At 40.0% G+C, this 16,268-nt stretch overlaps 1 protein-coding gene across 1 annotated transcript in view; it reads left to right on the top strand.

The window, feature by feature from the left end:
* The window catches only part of PRIM2 (DNA primase subunit 2), a 112,213-nt gene extending 109,629 nt beyond the window's left edge, over positions 1-2,584 (top strand). Inside the window, exon 14 of the mRNA XM_035322520.1 lies at positions 2,001-2,584. Within this exon, the coding sequence (XP_035178411.1) occupies positions 2,001-2,228 (228 nt within the window). The 3' untranslated portion in view covers positions 2,229-2,584. The remainder of the gene's footprint in view (positions 1-2,000) is intronic.
* Positions 2,585-16,268: the final 13,684 nt, after the last annotated feature.

The following is a 16,268-nucleotide window of genomic DNA, read 5'->3' as shown; positions in this document are numbered from 1 at the left end:
ACATGGGATCATACTACAATTTTAACTAACAGTCTGTAAGTAGCTTTTAGACAAATGCCATCAGTCACCTTTGGAAACGTAGCTGCGGGTTTTACTCATACAATGAGCTGCTTCTACAGCTCCTTCTAATTTGCTGGGGAAAGTGCCATAGAACAGAATTAAAGTTACAAAATGAGTCTTAAATTGGTCTGAAGAAAACTGAGATTTTAAGGAAAAAAAGATAATTAAGAGCTTTTCCTAAGAAAACCAGCTTTTCACTGTATTGCTTATTTTTTAAGCCTTTTTGGTGTAAAGAAGTAATTTAGTTCCCAGATAATGGAAATTGGGACATGGATGAAAGCTGGCTGGATGAAACTCATCCAGATGAGGTTGAAATGAAATTCAGTGGTGGTTTTAGGCTTCTTATTTGCTATATGCCTTTTATTTTGAGTTCCAAATTAGTGTGCTAGGCCTGCCACTTATTTTTAGGATTTTTCAACCAAGGTCACTTACTACAGTTGCTAATATCTTTTTTTCATGCCTGGATTAGATTTTGTTGTACGTGCAGCCATTTTCTGATGGTGCTAAGATAGGCTGCAGTAATACATTTAATCAGGATCCCATTTAGGACGCACATTGATTCTCTGCTTTATGATTTTTCACAAGTGGCTGAAATTTAAGCTGATGGTTTTGCATATTAAATCAGCCACCGTACGTATCCTCATGCAGTGTGTGTGCGTGCACGTGCAAAGTTGCTCGTTAAGTTGCAACTGACTTCACCTTTCTGGGAAAAGAGGAAGATAGTGGCAGCAGAAGATTCCTAGACTGTGCCTTTTAGACTTTCCTGGTTTGTTGTATCCCACACTTGGGAATTTTTACAGAATTCCTGAGTCTTTGTCACTGGAAGGACTGTGGTGGTTTAACACTGGTGACTGCTGTGGTGGTAGCTCAGCACCACCACACCACCCTCTCACTCCCCCTCTGCAGCAGAGCAGGGGGAGAAAATAGAATGAAAATCTTGTGGATTGAGATAAGGAAAGGGAGATCACTCACTAATTATCATCACAGGCAAAACAGACTCAGTGTAGGGAGATTAATGTAATTTATTACCTGTAACTAACAAGGTAGAGCAGCGAGAAACTAAAAACACCTTCCCGCCATCCACCTTCTCCTACCTCCTTCTCCTGAGTGGCACAGGGCAATGGGGGCTGAGGTCAGTCCCTGACGCTTCGTCTCCACCACTTCTTCATGGTCACTCCCTGCCCCTGCTCCCCGTGGGGTCCCTCCCACAGGATGCTGTCCTTCCCGAACTGATCCTGTGTGGGTTTTCCACAGGCAGCAGCTCTTCATGAACTGCTCCCACATGGCACCAGGGTTCCATCCCCAGGAGCAAACTGCTCCAGCACGTGCCCCCCACATGTGGATGGCAGCTCCCCCCAGACCCCCTGCTCCTGCGTGGGCTACTCTCCAACAACTGCTCCAATATACAAGAACATTCTTGATCTGCTGCCTTGTAAATGTTGTTTTTGTGGCTGCTGGGGGAAAAAAGGGGAAGAGGCAAAGCTACTGGCTTCTGCTGAGAGTTTCACATCGATACTCAAGGTCTACATTTTTATTGTTCAGCTGTAACAAGTTCTGTTTATCCTCTGACTGCTGCTTGCATTTCTAGACTTACTGTAGTCCATTTCTTAGCGTAGGAAGATAAAGATTTAGGTATCGGCTTGGTTGTCCTAAATCTGTAAAGTCATACTATTTTACCTATATTGTTTTATGTGTTTGTTTCTAGTACAGAAAAGACAGTCTAAAATACTGTTTGCTTATGTCAAAGCAGTAATTTTATTCCTGATGTGAGGGAAGAAATAAATCTATGGTATCCTAATATTTCTTGGACTAGTATTGACAAACCAATGCATGTTTCTTCAACAATATAGGACCTTAGTAAATTGCTAATTAATTTGTTCTTGAATACGGAAAAATGTTTTTTCCTGAAATACAATAACTTTTCCTTTCATTTTGTGCAGCTTGACGACATTGGATTTTCTTTGAATCATCCTAATCAGTATTTTGCAGAGAGTCAAAAGGTATTAACCGGTGGTAGAGAGCTGAAGAAGGAACCAAGTCATTTAGGCAACTCTCAACAGAAAAGCAATAGTCAGGAAAGCATGACTTCAACTTCTACTCCCAGCTCTTCAAACACAACAGCTGATGCAGAACTGGAGGGACTGGAGGCATACTTCACTGAAGATTAAGCAGCTATGTTTTTTTTTTCTTTCTTTCTTTCTGTCTTTCTTCTTTAGCTGAATGTGTCCTTATACTAAGGAATATGCACTTCACTACCTAGAAGACACAGGCATTTAGTGCTTTGAATGGGCTGATGAAAAGAAACTTACCGAGGCTGTAATCGTATCCAGTACTTATAATTGCTGGTTTGGGTTACTGTTGTATAGAGTGTGTCAAAGGATGGGAAATGAAAATTCATTCCCAATTCTTAAGTGATTTTTGCCTGACCTGCATTTTTTGATTTTGTTCAAAAAGTTTAATTTTTATATCCCATTTTCTGGTCACTTTTATATTACTCTTATTAATAAATAAATTGTAAAATACATGGTTGTGGTATTTCCTTTTTAGCTGTCTTTGTATGGTAGTTAAGTAGGAGTTCTTGTGATTCAAACTGCCCTCTGAAGGTAGTGAGCCAGTCTCTGTTTTCTACATGAGGAGCTGAGGGAAATCAACTTCCGTATGTGTTCCTCGTCACTAAATTTTGAGAGCCCGTTTTGGTGCTTGAAAGAGAACCAAGTAGAGTTTAGACAACTGTATGAAGAAGGTAATCCAAAACAGTGACACCACCAGCTGACTAATCCTGAAGAAGCCAAAGATTTTCTCCTTTTATTGGAGAGTGACCTAGCTACCAGTAAGGCCCTGTAAGCAAATAAATACAGTGTTGTTGTTAGTGACAGGCCGCAGGCTTTGTACAAACTCTGCAAACCCTCAGTACTAAGATTTCCTGGGCTTGTTTTCTCTAGACCTGTCTTGGCCTACCTGGAGCTTTGTTTTAGCTCTGATAGCAACTGCCTAATAGCAGCCTTGCTTTGTACAATTGTCTGCTGTGCGGCCTACATTTGTAACAGTTTGGGTATGTTTCTGTAGCTAATGGCTAGTAATAAGTAGCCATTGCTTGTAGAATGATGGGATCTATGACCTTAGCTGCTGGGTAGGAGCAACTCACCAGTGGCCAAGTGCTGATACTTGAAGAAATACAACCTAAAAATTGGTGCAAAGCAGGTTTTAGAGATAAGAGAATAAAATAGTATCCAACATGAGTAAACCACACTATATACAATGTGTTTGGATGTAATGTGGAATTGTTAGACCAATGAAGACGTCTACAGAGCATTTTTGGAAATGTGTAATCTTACTCCAAGTGAAGGCTGAAGAGGAGAAGGCCCAACGTGCTCCATCAGCATCCTCCTATTCCTGACGAACAACTTGGGACCCTGACCATTTGCTGCGTGCAGGAGGATGCTGCTGACCTTAGGACCCCAAGGGGCGATGGCAAGGTGCGTGTACCACTGAAAAAAGAGAGAGATACAAAGAAATACATATGTAACCTGTGTAGTTGTCTTATGTTAGAAGTTTTTCCTCTGCAATATTTGACTGATTTAGACTACTAATGGTGTGGCTGGGCTAATGGTTATTGTTTTAATTTTGGACTAACTGTCAATCTCTTTGCTTCTCATATGCAGTATGTTCCTTGGAGGGCATGTAACTTGCACAGAGCTGGTGCAACAGGTGGCATTAAAAAGAAAATGCATCTTTTGCTGTTAGAAGACCGTTCACAACCAGGATTCACTGTTCCTTGAATTACTCTTTTTTTTAGTGGCTGCTTTGTGGAAACTACCAAAAAACCTTACTCCTTTGCATACCATGCAAAAAGGAGCTAGTGAAATCCATCCTGAGAAAAGGCTCTGCGTGCCAGGTGCTGAAGAGGGCAGTTTTTGTTCCGGGCCCAAGCATTGGGGAGTTACAGACACCTGTGGTTGTTAATTGCCCGTTAATCTCTGTGTGGAAGCATTGGGCTCCACTGGTTGCATTAGATGGTTAAGAAACTAGGTTTTTAAGTATGCTTGTGAGTGCTAACTATCCTCTTTGAATTGCTAAATATCTAAGTTGGAAGTGCCTTAATGAACATCATGGATCCCTTTAATGGAACTGAAACTGTTTCAGCCCTCCAAAGCGACTTGTGCTCCTTATGCTCCTGGTGAAACGGCTGATCAAGCAGGTCAAGGTGTACTGGGTGCAGGTGGCATGTCCCAGCCAAGGCCCACAAATTGTAATTTATGATTGAGTAGAAACATTTCTATTCTGCCCTAACCCTGCTAATGATGACATTTGTCACTCTCTATGTTTAAAACTCTTAGTGCTTCGTCTGGGAGCTCTACCTGTGCTTTGAAATCTGTTATTATGGGAGTGGGCTTCTTGCTCACCGATCTACATTGATTTCTACATTAGCAGCATAACATTACTTTTAGGAATTCAAACATAGAATTTAAAAATAGGTGTCTTGTTACAGGGAGGAGAATATAACCTCACAAATTCTCTGTTGAATGAAAAATCTTCATCTGAATTGCAGCAAACAGCAGGATTTGACAAAGCCTTTGTCCTCCACTGGTTTACATCATTATCACCAGTTTATCACCTTTCTGGAGGTACTAGAAATTGCTTTGAACTTTATTTTCTTCCCTTTTATTATTTGTCAGGTGGATTGTAATAAAAATATATAATAGCATACAAAGCAGTGCATACAAGTAACTAGCAAAAGTTTGTAATTAATGTTTTTTTCTCTATTTGAAGGCAGCTGAAGGTGATTTATTTTCATATTTCAAACAATTTGACCATCTTGACTTTGAAAGCAGAATATTTTGAATTTGATCCTTTGTAAAAACCCCAAATGAAAATCTTCCCTCTTAGCAGCTGGACACTGAAGAGTTATTTGTCTCCTAGAGCTTTAAACTCTTACTGCCTTGTAATTTGAATAAGAATCACTTGTTCCTTGATTACAGAGCTCTTTGAGACTGGAAAGGCAAAATCAGTAAGAATATGCAAATCAGTCATTTGAAAAACTTACCCTGCATTGTCGTAACGCTATTTAAAAATTGCAGTTAGCCAGAAGATAAGGATTTGGAAAGCCATCGACTGATACGATTATGCAGTAGTCAAAAACAAAATAAAACAACAAACACCACCAACCAAAACACAAAAGAAACAAACCCTCCTCTTTTACAAATTGAAAATAATTTATTTTTAAAGTATTTCAGATGGATCTATTTACGAGCATCAGCCGTCTTAGCTCTCCTTCCAAGTGGCTCTTTCAATTTTCACTGTATTTTGTAACTTTCAGAAAAGGGGAGACACACACACCTCTGCATTTGGAAAGTGTTCTGGATAAGAGCACTTTTTTTACAAAATGTCATCCTAAATGTACAACAATTAAATTTAGAGGAGGATGCTTCAAAAGGAATGTAGCTTGTCCTTTAGTGCACTCATTTGCTAGGATTTGTTTAAATCTCTTAAATGCTGAAGGACCTGGGGCATTTGAATTGGACAAAGGTTACAAGTGGTGGGTGCAAAAGGAACCTGAAGCATCTATGGACGTAAATCAATTGGAGAACAGGTTAAAAAAAAAAAAAAAAAAAAAAAGCTGGAATAATGTCAAGTGAATTACAGCTGGGAAATGAACAGGAATAGATACCTAAGCTGTAACTTGATAACAGAGAGGAAGCACTCGAAGTCTTTAGAAGTGGTTTTAGGGTAGCTGAAAAGTAGGTCAATAGCTGGAGATAGGAAGGTGCTGCTGATAGCTCTGTCACCTGTCGAGGGAGAGCAGGACTTGCTGATGGGGCTGCAACCAGCTGAAAGACAAATTGAACTCTCAACATCTCTTGAAGCAGAAGTGGATGCCACAATGAAAGCATTGCAAGATGCTGTTCCTAGCTGAAACAAAAGGACAAACTGAAGCTGTTCTGTCATATAATTATGTGAGAAACAAAGCTGTGTTTTTGCAGTAGAGAATTATTTTTCTTTATTCCAAGGTAGTTGTGTAGTCATAATAAGGAGAAATGCTAAGTAGATAAGTGGACAGTAGAAGGCCTCGCTGTTCCAAAATAAGGCAGAAGCTTGAGAAAAACAGGATGAGCAGTGTGAGAACACTAAAGCAAAGGTCACAAGTTCTCATAACATAACGAAGGAGAAATTAAAGGGTTAAAAAAAAAAAAGAAAAATGGTACATATATGGTATAGAGGAGCATCGAGTAGCTTGTGAACTTGTAGTACTCAGCCAATGAGGAAACGGGAGGTGATCAGGCGTCGGGTAATAGGGAATAAAAGGTTATGATTTGTTTACTAAAATGCGCTCCTGATTGACAGGGCGCCCGCCATTGCAATCGCGAATAAAATAAGCTTCACAGAAGATCATGTCTGAAGAAAATTATTTGAGATTTTTCTCACAGTTACACATCTTAATTAAGATGAAAAGGGGATAATGTAAAGGACACGAATACAGCACAGTCAGATATAGTGTAACCTTAGTATTTATTTATGTTTCAGGAGAGCGTTACATTCTGCTCGGCATCGGAGTTGTACCTTGGGAGATGTTACACAAAGGGAAGACAAGTCTGTGCCATTCTTAATGGCAGCACTTTAAAAGTGAACCAGAAAAAATCAATTTAGGTCAGTTCAGAAGAAATATCTTTGCTCAACCTTCAGCGAGTCAACTTGATGTTTGCACTACTGGATGAAGTGCACTGGTCTGTCTTGTACTCTTCAAAGGGGACGATCCAACTGGTCCTTTTGGCCTTTTAAGTCCATGGCACTCGGTTTTATTTTTATGTTTAGCAAGAATCAAATCCTGGCAGCTGCAGAGCACCCTTGGTTCAGAGATAGCTGCTCTAGTGCACTTGGGTAGAGTACGGAGGAAACCTAAATAGGAAGGAAAAGGGTCATGCAGCCGCTCGGTCTTTGGGTCTTCGGGGTTTCAGTGCTTTGCCCAGCTACAGTTTTTGAAGAAATGGGGAAAAATACTACAAAACCTGCTGAACGGCCTAAGTTCTTCTTTGATCTCTGCCATTAGAACGTAAATAGAAATACTTAAAGAGCCCTTCATGTCCTGTAGGTAAGGGACGTTTGTATTTGCTGTTGCTGTAAGGTTTTGAAGGGAAGAGGAGCCTTGTCACGGTGTCTCCGAGTGAAGGTTAGGGGATGCTTACGCTGCCTCTGTTCTGTCAGGAGGCGCTGCTGGGTATAACAGTTTACCTACAGCTGATTACATTTTTCTTTTTAACTGATTATGATGTCCCAAGTGGTAATTATAAAACCACCTTTTTCAGGATCTGGTATTAACAGAAGTACGTTTTTTGACAGTTGAGGGAACTTCTGATTTCAATTTACTTACCTATAACCTTGTTTCTTAAAATTTCATCGTTATGGTAACATATCAAGAAGAACAAGTATTAATACCTGAATCAACATACAAATAGGAAAAGGAAATTGTATTTTGTCTGTTTCAAATAATTTGTAATATGAGTTTAATAATAATATAATGTAGTAATACAGTTGAATATGTTGGTAGTGCACATACCTATTAATTTGTTGAATGTAAGCATCTATGAGGGGGCACAGTACTCCTCTCTGTTTCTACTCGTGTTTAGAAGTGATCCTTGAGAAAATATTTCTCACCTTTTTAACATTCAGGTGAAGAAAATTAGACTTCTGTACTGTAAACATTTCAAATGTATTATTCATTGGACAATATGTTTAAATGTCCTTTTAAATTAAATCACTTATTTTTGTGGACTTTCTATGCTTTTCCATGCTATTGCTTAAACTGAATTTTGTGAGAGATAAAAGGCGACCTCCCCCCTTGAAACCCTAGGATTTTGTGACTGTGGATTAAAGAATGCCATTTCATTCATTTGTTCCCCAAGCAGCAGTTAGAAAAAACCCTCAAACAATAAAAATTTAAAGACCTCCAAAATTGTTCACAGACCATAGGAAATTAACTCCTCTCTTTTCCTATCTAACATCCTCCCCCAGGTGAAATGATGAGTGTATGTAAATTAAAAAAGCATCGGAGTAAGATTTGATCTACTTTCTGCAGAAGTTTCTACCCAGGCAGCCCATGACAACATGCTGATGCCAGTTCTAGATGCAGGGTTTTGCTTTTGATCTCCAAATTGTTTTTGAGCATATGTAAATAAAATTCTGGAGTAAACAGTCAAACAAAAAAACTTGCTGTCCTCATCAGACATGCAGATAGTAGAACTCTCGACTGCTTTAATTGCTTCCAAACTGAAGGCCAAATCTAACCTGCAGCAGAGCCGTGGAGCTGGTATATCCAAACTGATTATCGAGGAGACCTGATGGGACATTTACTCTTCTCTAGGGTCTTCCCTAGGTTCCTAGCAAGCGTGAAGCCAGCTTGCTGAGCAGAGAAGAGCCACTTGCTTCCTACAGGTAACTGATTTTTTTCTAAAGCACTTCACCTGTGCCACACTTATGAGATTTCAACAGAGTTCGGAGAGGGCAAAATCATCCCTCTCGATAACATATAGATGTATGCCAGCTATAACTGGGTTTGTTAAAGATTTATTCCGGTAAACAGTTTTTATGACTGAAAAAACAATAGCGGTAGTGGTAACGGACCTTCGATATTTTTGCAGGCAATGTACTTGCCATGTGATTGTCTTGTTCCATGCTAGGTTCAATACTTATTAAATTGCCTGTTGTGCAGAATTTAAAATATGCTAAATCTGTTTCTCAAGGATTGCCGCTCAAACCTCTGCACTAAACCCGGCAGCCAGAACTCTTGGTTCACATCCAGGTTATTAAAGGGCTAGTAGTTGCTCTCATCTTTGAACGTGTAGCGAACTCCAGAAATCCTTTATTTCTTTATTATAATTTAGTGGTGGTTCAAAAATTTTACTCACAACCCTTAGCTGTAGTGGTCCAGTATTTCTAGGTAATGCTTTAAGATAAAAAAAAAAAAAAAAAAAATTTGTAAAAGTGCCTTTAAGCACATATAAATTACTTTAATGAATGCTTCATTTCTTAATGACAGTTTCGTAGAATTTCTTAAAGCCACTTGGAGCCTGTTGCCAATGATGAAGGTTGTTCCCAAGAAGCAAATTATTTTCCCCTTGTGTTAGTACTCCTACACCTGTCCGAGTCGCTACTTTCCTCATGGATAATGGCACCAAGATTCCTTTTCTATAACAAAAATTAACCCAGGGGATATTTCTGTAGCCTGCAAGAACAGTATCTTAAAAAAAAAAAAAAAGTAAAAAAAAGTAGTACTCCTGTATCTAATGTTATTTGTTCAGTTGTCACCTTTGACCATTGTAACTAGAGAGTGAAGTAGCTAAGACCTGAAGTAGCCCATAAACCTGGAAGAAATGTCTAAATGCATTCCAAGTTTTAGTAAAGATGAGTTTTAACAAAAGTTAATAAACTGATGTTATAAAGGAGTAAATAGGCTCTTTCTACTTTGCCGAGCCAGGTTTATATTGCAGTAGGTGTTAACTGATGTCCTGAAGCTGTGATTCTGAGCAGCCAGCTGAAGTGCCTGTTCTTCATCATCATCCTCTGCTGAGCCCTGTGCAGCCAGGTCAGGCAGGTGGGCCTGCCTCGACAGCTGCTTAGGAAACGTGGAGATACTACAGGAAGCCACATGCTCAATATATGGCTATGCAAGGAGACTTCTTTGGGGCTTATATTTTTATTTGTGTGAAGTAAAAGTAAGTGGTAGGAATACGCTAGAAATATTTGATCGCTTCTTCCTACCAGTAAGTTGAAAGATGTCATCCAATTCCAGATGTCTACATATTTTAATTAAAAACATCAGCCTTGCACGCTATTCCCGAGTATTTTCAGAGTCTTTTATCTGTAGTTTTAATTTCCAGCTGTTGCTGACTGATTGTTTCATGAGGGAGACCTTGGCTCTTCTCTGCTCCCCAAACGAGTAAATACATTCAGCGAATCTTTTCCACATACCGTGGTGTTAACGTCTTCATGGTTCACTGTGGTGAGAGTCTTGCATACAAATATGTGGACGATACTTAACCTGAATCTCCTCTCTGGAAATGGATTTTAGCTTGTGAGCATACATCGCCGTGCTTCGCTGGGCAGAACCTCCGGCATAAATCAGCTGCCTGGCAGGAGTGTGTCTGCGGAGGAAAAATGACTAAAGCCGTGGGTTGCCCTGCACCTGTTTGTCCTGCCAGGTGGAGGACTAACATCTAATGCATGTTGTGTTGTACTGCCTTGGACATCTGTGTCTGATAAAGCCTTAACTTCCTGTGGGGGAAGAGAGAGAGGGGTGTAGGGTTTCTGTTGGTAATCGCTTCAGCTCTGGCTTGTGATTCCGAGCACTCGTTAGCACTGAAAGGTGCCCGGCCTGGCCTGTGGGGTCATGGGATGGCTTTGGAATAGGGAAGGGACAGAGAGGAACATCAGTGTATTGATTTTATGTGTGGAAAAAGTGATTGTAGAGCAGTGAGCTAAGAAGGACGTTGGCTGGTAGCTGCATGCATCAAAAAGAGCTGTTGCAGCCCTAGGAAAGCAGCAGTCCTCCTGGATGACTTCTTAGGGGCATTGTTTATAACTTGCTAGAATACAGATATCTCAAAATAAATACATTTCCTGTGCAGGTTTTCATATCTATGAACTCCCAGAATCACGCTATCAAAAGGATCGTGACGTTCAAGCTGGTTGTTTAGTCTTCAAAACCCCAACATGATTACAGGCTGCTGCTACTACTCACAGGTACTAATGGATATGTGGTGCAGCCCCGAGAGCTTTTTTCCTTTGGCAGGCAGCGAGCCTTTCGATTTGTGCATGCTCTCTGAGAGGGGTTTCGGTCGGATAAGGTCCCCAGATGAGTTTTTGATGTCAGGTTTGCTCTTCAGAACAGGTCTGGCTTAATGGAAATGCTCTTACTTCATGCTGTCCCTGTCCAGTTTTGTGCTTTTTGCATCCAGGGAATCTGGAAAAGGGAAAATATGCCCCAGGAAAGTATGAAGGCCCATCTGCTTCCTTCATTAGTCTGTAGGAAGTCAAAGACTGCTTAGATGATGACTGCTTACCAGACCTGCAGTGTTTTGGTCAACAGATTCCGTCTGAAAGTCTCGTTATTCCCAAAGAGCAGCATTTCCATTTCCAATCTCCAGCGCCATACTGAGGTACTGAGGACTGGGAATTGCTTCGCTGTGGCTTCAGAGCACCGAAAGGCTGGAGCATGACAAAAACAAAGGATCTTTCCCTGAAGGACAAAACTCTCTGGATTCATTTGATCTGCTGCTGCTACATCATGCTTTTCTCTATAGAAAAGTGCATGCTGTAAGGAGCGCATAGTGCAAAGAGGTGCAGTGCTTGGCATTTGGAAGTTGGCGTTTGAACACAAATCAAAGCAGCTTCCATTGCTCTGCTTAAAAAATAAGGAAAAATATACTTAGAAATGATAAGGAAATGGTTGGAAGAATATAGTGTTATTACCATGAATATTAATTTCCAGAGGCGCAATTGTGACGGTGTCTCATTGGTCATGGTCTCATTGCAGAATATAGAAAGATATTTTTTTTTTTCCTCAAAGCTTAGAGTTTCTAATTATGTGATGTTGTGATGAGTGAATGTAACAAATACGAGGGGCAGAAGAGAAAACAAAACGGAAAGGACTGTGAGTAGAAGATGTTTTTACATAGATGCATTGTATAAATTGAAGGTTTGAGGTGAATTGTTAAAATGGACACGCTAATTATGTCCACGGTCTCAGCTGGCCACTTGCCTACCCAGTAAGAGCTGTCAATTTACCATAACTATTGTGACAGAAATGGGTACTGAGGAAGGATTTCAAATCAATGAATACAAAGCAGGAAAACAGATGAAATCAAACTAAATGCTAAATAACCCTGAGCTGATGTCTGTGTCTCCCTTACTTTAGGGACCAAACTCCCTTCACTTCTCTTGCTGCCCACAAACTTTGCAGCATCTTTGACAACACGGTAGCTCTTGTTTGAACAGGGGCCCTCATATTCCAGCTCTTCATTTGTTATCACTGCAATGTCACATCAATAAGACAAAAGATAGAAAGACACCGATTGCTACCTGTTCACCGAAACCAGAACCAGCTGGACATTCCTGAATTTTAGGCAGCTGTACAGGCTGTGCTGCAAACTGCACCTCTCCAGCTGGTGATAACAACCTTAAGGACAGTCATTTTAAGGTTTCACTGGTGCATGGAAATGAAAATTCATCCACCATCTTGGGTCTGTTGTGCACAGTATTGCTTCATAGATTTGATTTCAACTAGCAATGGCTAGAGAAGAATAATTGTTGTCTCTGTTGCTGCTCTGGTCGTACATTATGTTGAAAGCAGACGCCTATGAGTTACAGCAGTTCCAAAATCACCGCCTGAAAGCTGTATGAAAACTTAAGTATCTGAGAAAACAATGCAGATTTGGTGAGATCTGCCAGGGGAAAGGAGGAGTTGAAGATGGTCAACAGAGAAGGAGGCTCAGCCAGCAAAGGACTGATTGCAGATGGAAAAAAAGGTAGAAAGAGATGAGGCTTCTTTTATTTTTATTTTTATTTTCCATTTTTATTTTTATTTTTTCCCGCCAAGGATTATACTCTACATCCTGAGCCTACCTACATATGTGAAAAGAATGCTTTGGTGTCTGACAAAACCTTCATTCACAATCTTGCCCTTTTTGGAATTAGTCTTTATATTTTGGTTTCTGAAGACACGCTTCTGCCAGGATAGCCTTGTGACAAACAGTAACCCCGCTCCTATGTCCAACATTAATCACACAGGCAGATGATTTATGGATTGCTCCCTGATAAGTGCTTTAGAGTCAGCTTTCTGTTTGCAGAGCTTTCAGCTGTACCTTGTCCAAGGAAGAATCTACAGTAGCTGGCAATTCTAATTTGATGAGGGTAAAAATACATTGGCTTTGAGTGACACTAGGTGAACGTGCATAGAGAGATGACATTTCTAATTTGTCATTTCAGCTATGTCAGCTCTCAGGTTTTCAGTTCCTAATTATTTGTCAAGATTGTTTTAATGTGTTGGATTTTGGTGTGCTTGGGTTGCACTTATGACCAAGCAAGAGCATCTAGAGCCTGGATTTCTTGGGTTGTGTCAATCCAAATAAAAATATGTAAATTTTATGCACACAAAATAGACATGACTTCTTCTGTTTTGAAAGACTTGCTTGAAAGAGGATCTGTGTTTCATGTGAGAAGTGCTGGAGGTGCATGCAACATCTCAATCCCAGCTCTAAGTCTCATAGCATAAAATGGCAACAACAAGCTTGATGTGTGCTTACTGCCTATTCAGAGTACTTTTTTTATTCTGATGGACAAATCTTAAATGTTCATTGTGATTGCTGCTGCTTTGAACTCCCTGGGTGTTTTGAATTGAGATGAGAGCTTTCTATCCGATGAAGCTAAGCTTTGCCATTTTGTGCGAGCCCTGTAGCCTCATGCATGGCAGCTGCACTGGGCTGGATGCTTAGGAAAAGGAAAAAGGCAGTGATCCCGTTCTGGGCAGTCCCACCTGCCTCCCAGTGAGGAGCTTGGGCTAAGCCCTGGCACCCAGATTTGTAGGGTTTAATAGATGCCGTGCAGAGCCATAGAATGCTGTCTCTGGATGTGTCTTCCATTAATTGCTAAAACAGTTTCTGAAGTCGTTTATATTTTTGACCTTCAGACACTTCAGTAACAATAGTTCCCATAATGTGATTCGGTATTATGTGAGAAAACAGAAAAAAACAAAACAAAACAAAACAAAACAAAAAACCTTCTTTTTTGTTATTTTAAGCTTTGTGCCCGATCATAACATTATGTTATATGATGAGAAGCAGCAGTTAATTGTTCTTTTCACCTTCAGAATATCACAGGTCCCAGCTGTATCCTTCCTCAGTTATTGCTTTTCTAAACTGAAGAGTCATCCTGCATTTCTGCATGTGGTTGTTATCCCATGCCTCTGATATTCCTTCTTCCTGTGCCTTTTTTTGTACATGGTTCCTCTCTACTCCAGGCAGTGTCCTGGTGCTCCTGAGGCTCACCCAGGAGCCAATGAGCCTCGCTGCATGTCCAGAGGCGGGGGTTCACATCTCACATTGTACTGCTGCCAATTAGCTCACCTGTAATTGGGCACCATGTAATTTCAGCCGGGGGCATCCAAAGGTGTCTAGACATGATGCGGAGAAATGACTCTTGTGTTTTGTTGGCTCCAGAAACGGAGATGCCTCAAACACCTTTGCCTGGTAAGGGTCTGTATTTGTGACTGACCTGCCTGAATATTTATCAGGGTATGTAGATCAGTGAGTTATTGAGGCAATGCAGCAGAAACAAGTAATTCTCTAACTAAGAGTTCGCAACAGCACACATTTTTTCTAATTTAATCTCTCATATTCTAATATTTACCAATAAAGAAAACAAATATGCCTTGTAACTAGAAAACACATGTGGGAGATAGTAAATTAAACAGATGTAATAGGAAGGATTTTTCATAATACCGTTTTTCATAACAAATCTGAGGCATTTTAAACTTTGTCATACTTCATGATGAATGCTGAGATTAATATAACTTCATTTGTATGAAGTATAATCGAGGCCACTCCATGGAGCCCAGAGTGCTCTGCTTCAAACCTCATCTGCCTCGGCTGAAACTTCAGCTGTAGCAAGAAATCTACTGCTAAAAAAAAGTGTGGTCTGTTAAAAATAATGTTTATAAAAAAAAGGTGGCGGGGGAAGGTGGATTCTGTCTTCACATCTAGCAAAGGATAAATATAGAGCATCCAAGGGTCTGTAAATTGTTACATCTTTTGTTTTCAGAGAATTGGTTGTAGGTGTGACAAACACGATTTATTGTCCCTTTGGCCTGCATACAGATACTTGATTGATTTCGGTGTTGCAAGAGCTAAAGTAAGCCCTGTGTTTTATCATCATAGTCCTCTACGAGAGATCTTGAAGATGAGATGAAATGCCCCAAATATAAACTGTTATTATAATTACTGATCGACCAAGGAATTGGATTGTGTATACTTTGTACCAGCCTTCTCTTGTTCTGAGCATCACAGATCTCGTGGTCTCAAAAACAGGTATTTAAGCTTCATAAACGTGTTTGAATTTGGAAGGCTGCATTTTGTATTCCAGTCTTGTGAGTTTACAGCCAGCGAAACTCCAGCTTCAGCAAATTTCATGCACTAGCTTATGTGCTGCAGCAAATGATTTTGAACTGATGCCATAAAACTGGCCTATTTCATATTTTAATTATTGTTTTACAATCATAAGTAACTATTTACATTTTTAATATGCAAATTATTATACAATCAAACAAAGCAACAAAAATATATTTTGCTTGGCAGATTTGGTTAGAATAAGAAAACTTCCCCTGTTAGCTTATCAGTTTAAATTAAACCTGATCCTTTATGACAAATAATCTTTAGATGCTTGGATATCCAACAGGGACAGCGGGATACTTGATTCCTTTTTGACATAATGGCTGAACTATTCATTATCTTCCTTCCTCTAGATATGGTCCTCCTAATATGTTAAGGTTAAAGACATATGCATGGAGCAAAGTGAGAAGCTTGTGCTGTGTCCTGTTAATAAAAATAAGTTTTTATTTTATGAAGCTGAGAGTTGAATATGTTCAATATATTTCATAAGCACTGAAAAATAGTTCAAAACTGTACTCCTGTTACTTTATTAATTTATTTCGGCCATTCTAGGATTGCTGTAAAGGAGAAATGCATTTTTTAAATAGTGTTTTCAGGAACAGCAGCTTGTCAGAGTAATGGAGTCACACAAGGAAGTTAAGATCCTTTGAGCGAGCTCCCAGTTGTATGACTTTTACCTCGTGTTTCTGATTTGCAGTGAGTGATTGAAATATTGCTTTGTGTTTCTCCACAGGTAGTTCGATAAGCAAACGCTTTTGTTCCTGACAAAAGGCTGGAGAAAAACAGAAAATCAGAGTTTCCTGTAGCTGCTTTTTAAGCATTCAGTTCCAAGGACACAGTATCAAAGAGCCTAAAAAGATAGCAAACAAGGAACTAAAAAAGACAAAGTATTTTTTTGACCTAACTCCCTTCAGTAACACCTGAAGCCTACACTGGGGGGAAGGCACTTCCATTATCCATAAACCCCAGCCTTTGAGGGAGTTTTCTTTGCCTGCTGAAGAGCATCCAGGCTTGGGAGCTTCCTTGCCTTTCACTGGGGCTGCTCCTGCATAC

This window comes from Oxyura jamaicensis, chromosome 3 (genome assembly GCF_011077185.1).
Source record: "Oxyura jamaicensis isolate SHBP4307 breed ruddy duck chromosome 3, BPBGC_Ojam_1.0, whole genome shotgun sequence".
Lineage (NCBI taxonomy): Eukaryota > Metazoa > Chordata > Aves > Anseriformes > Anatidae > Oxyura > Oxyura jamaicensis.
This window is presented reverse-complemented; position numbering and strand designations above follow the sequence as displayed.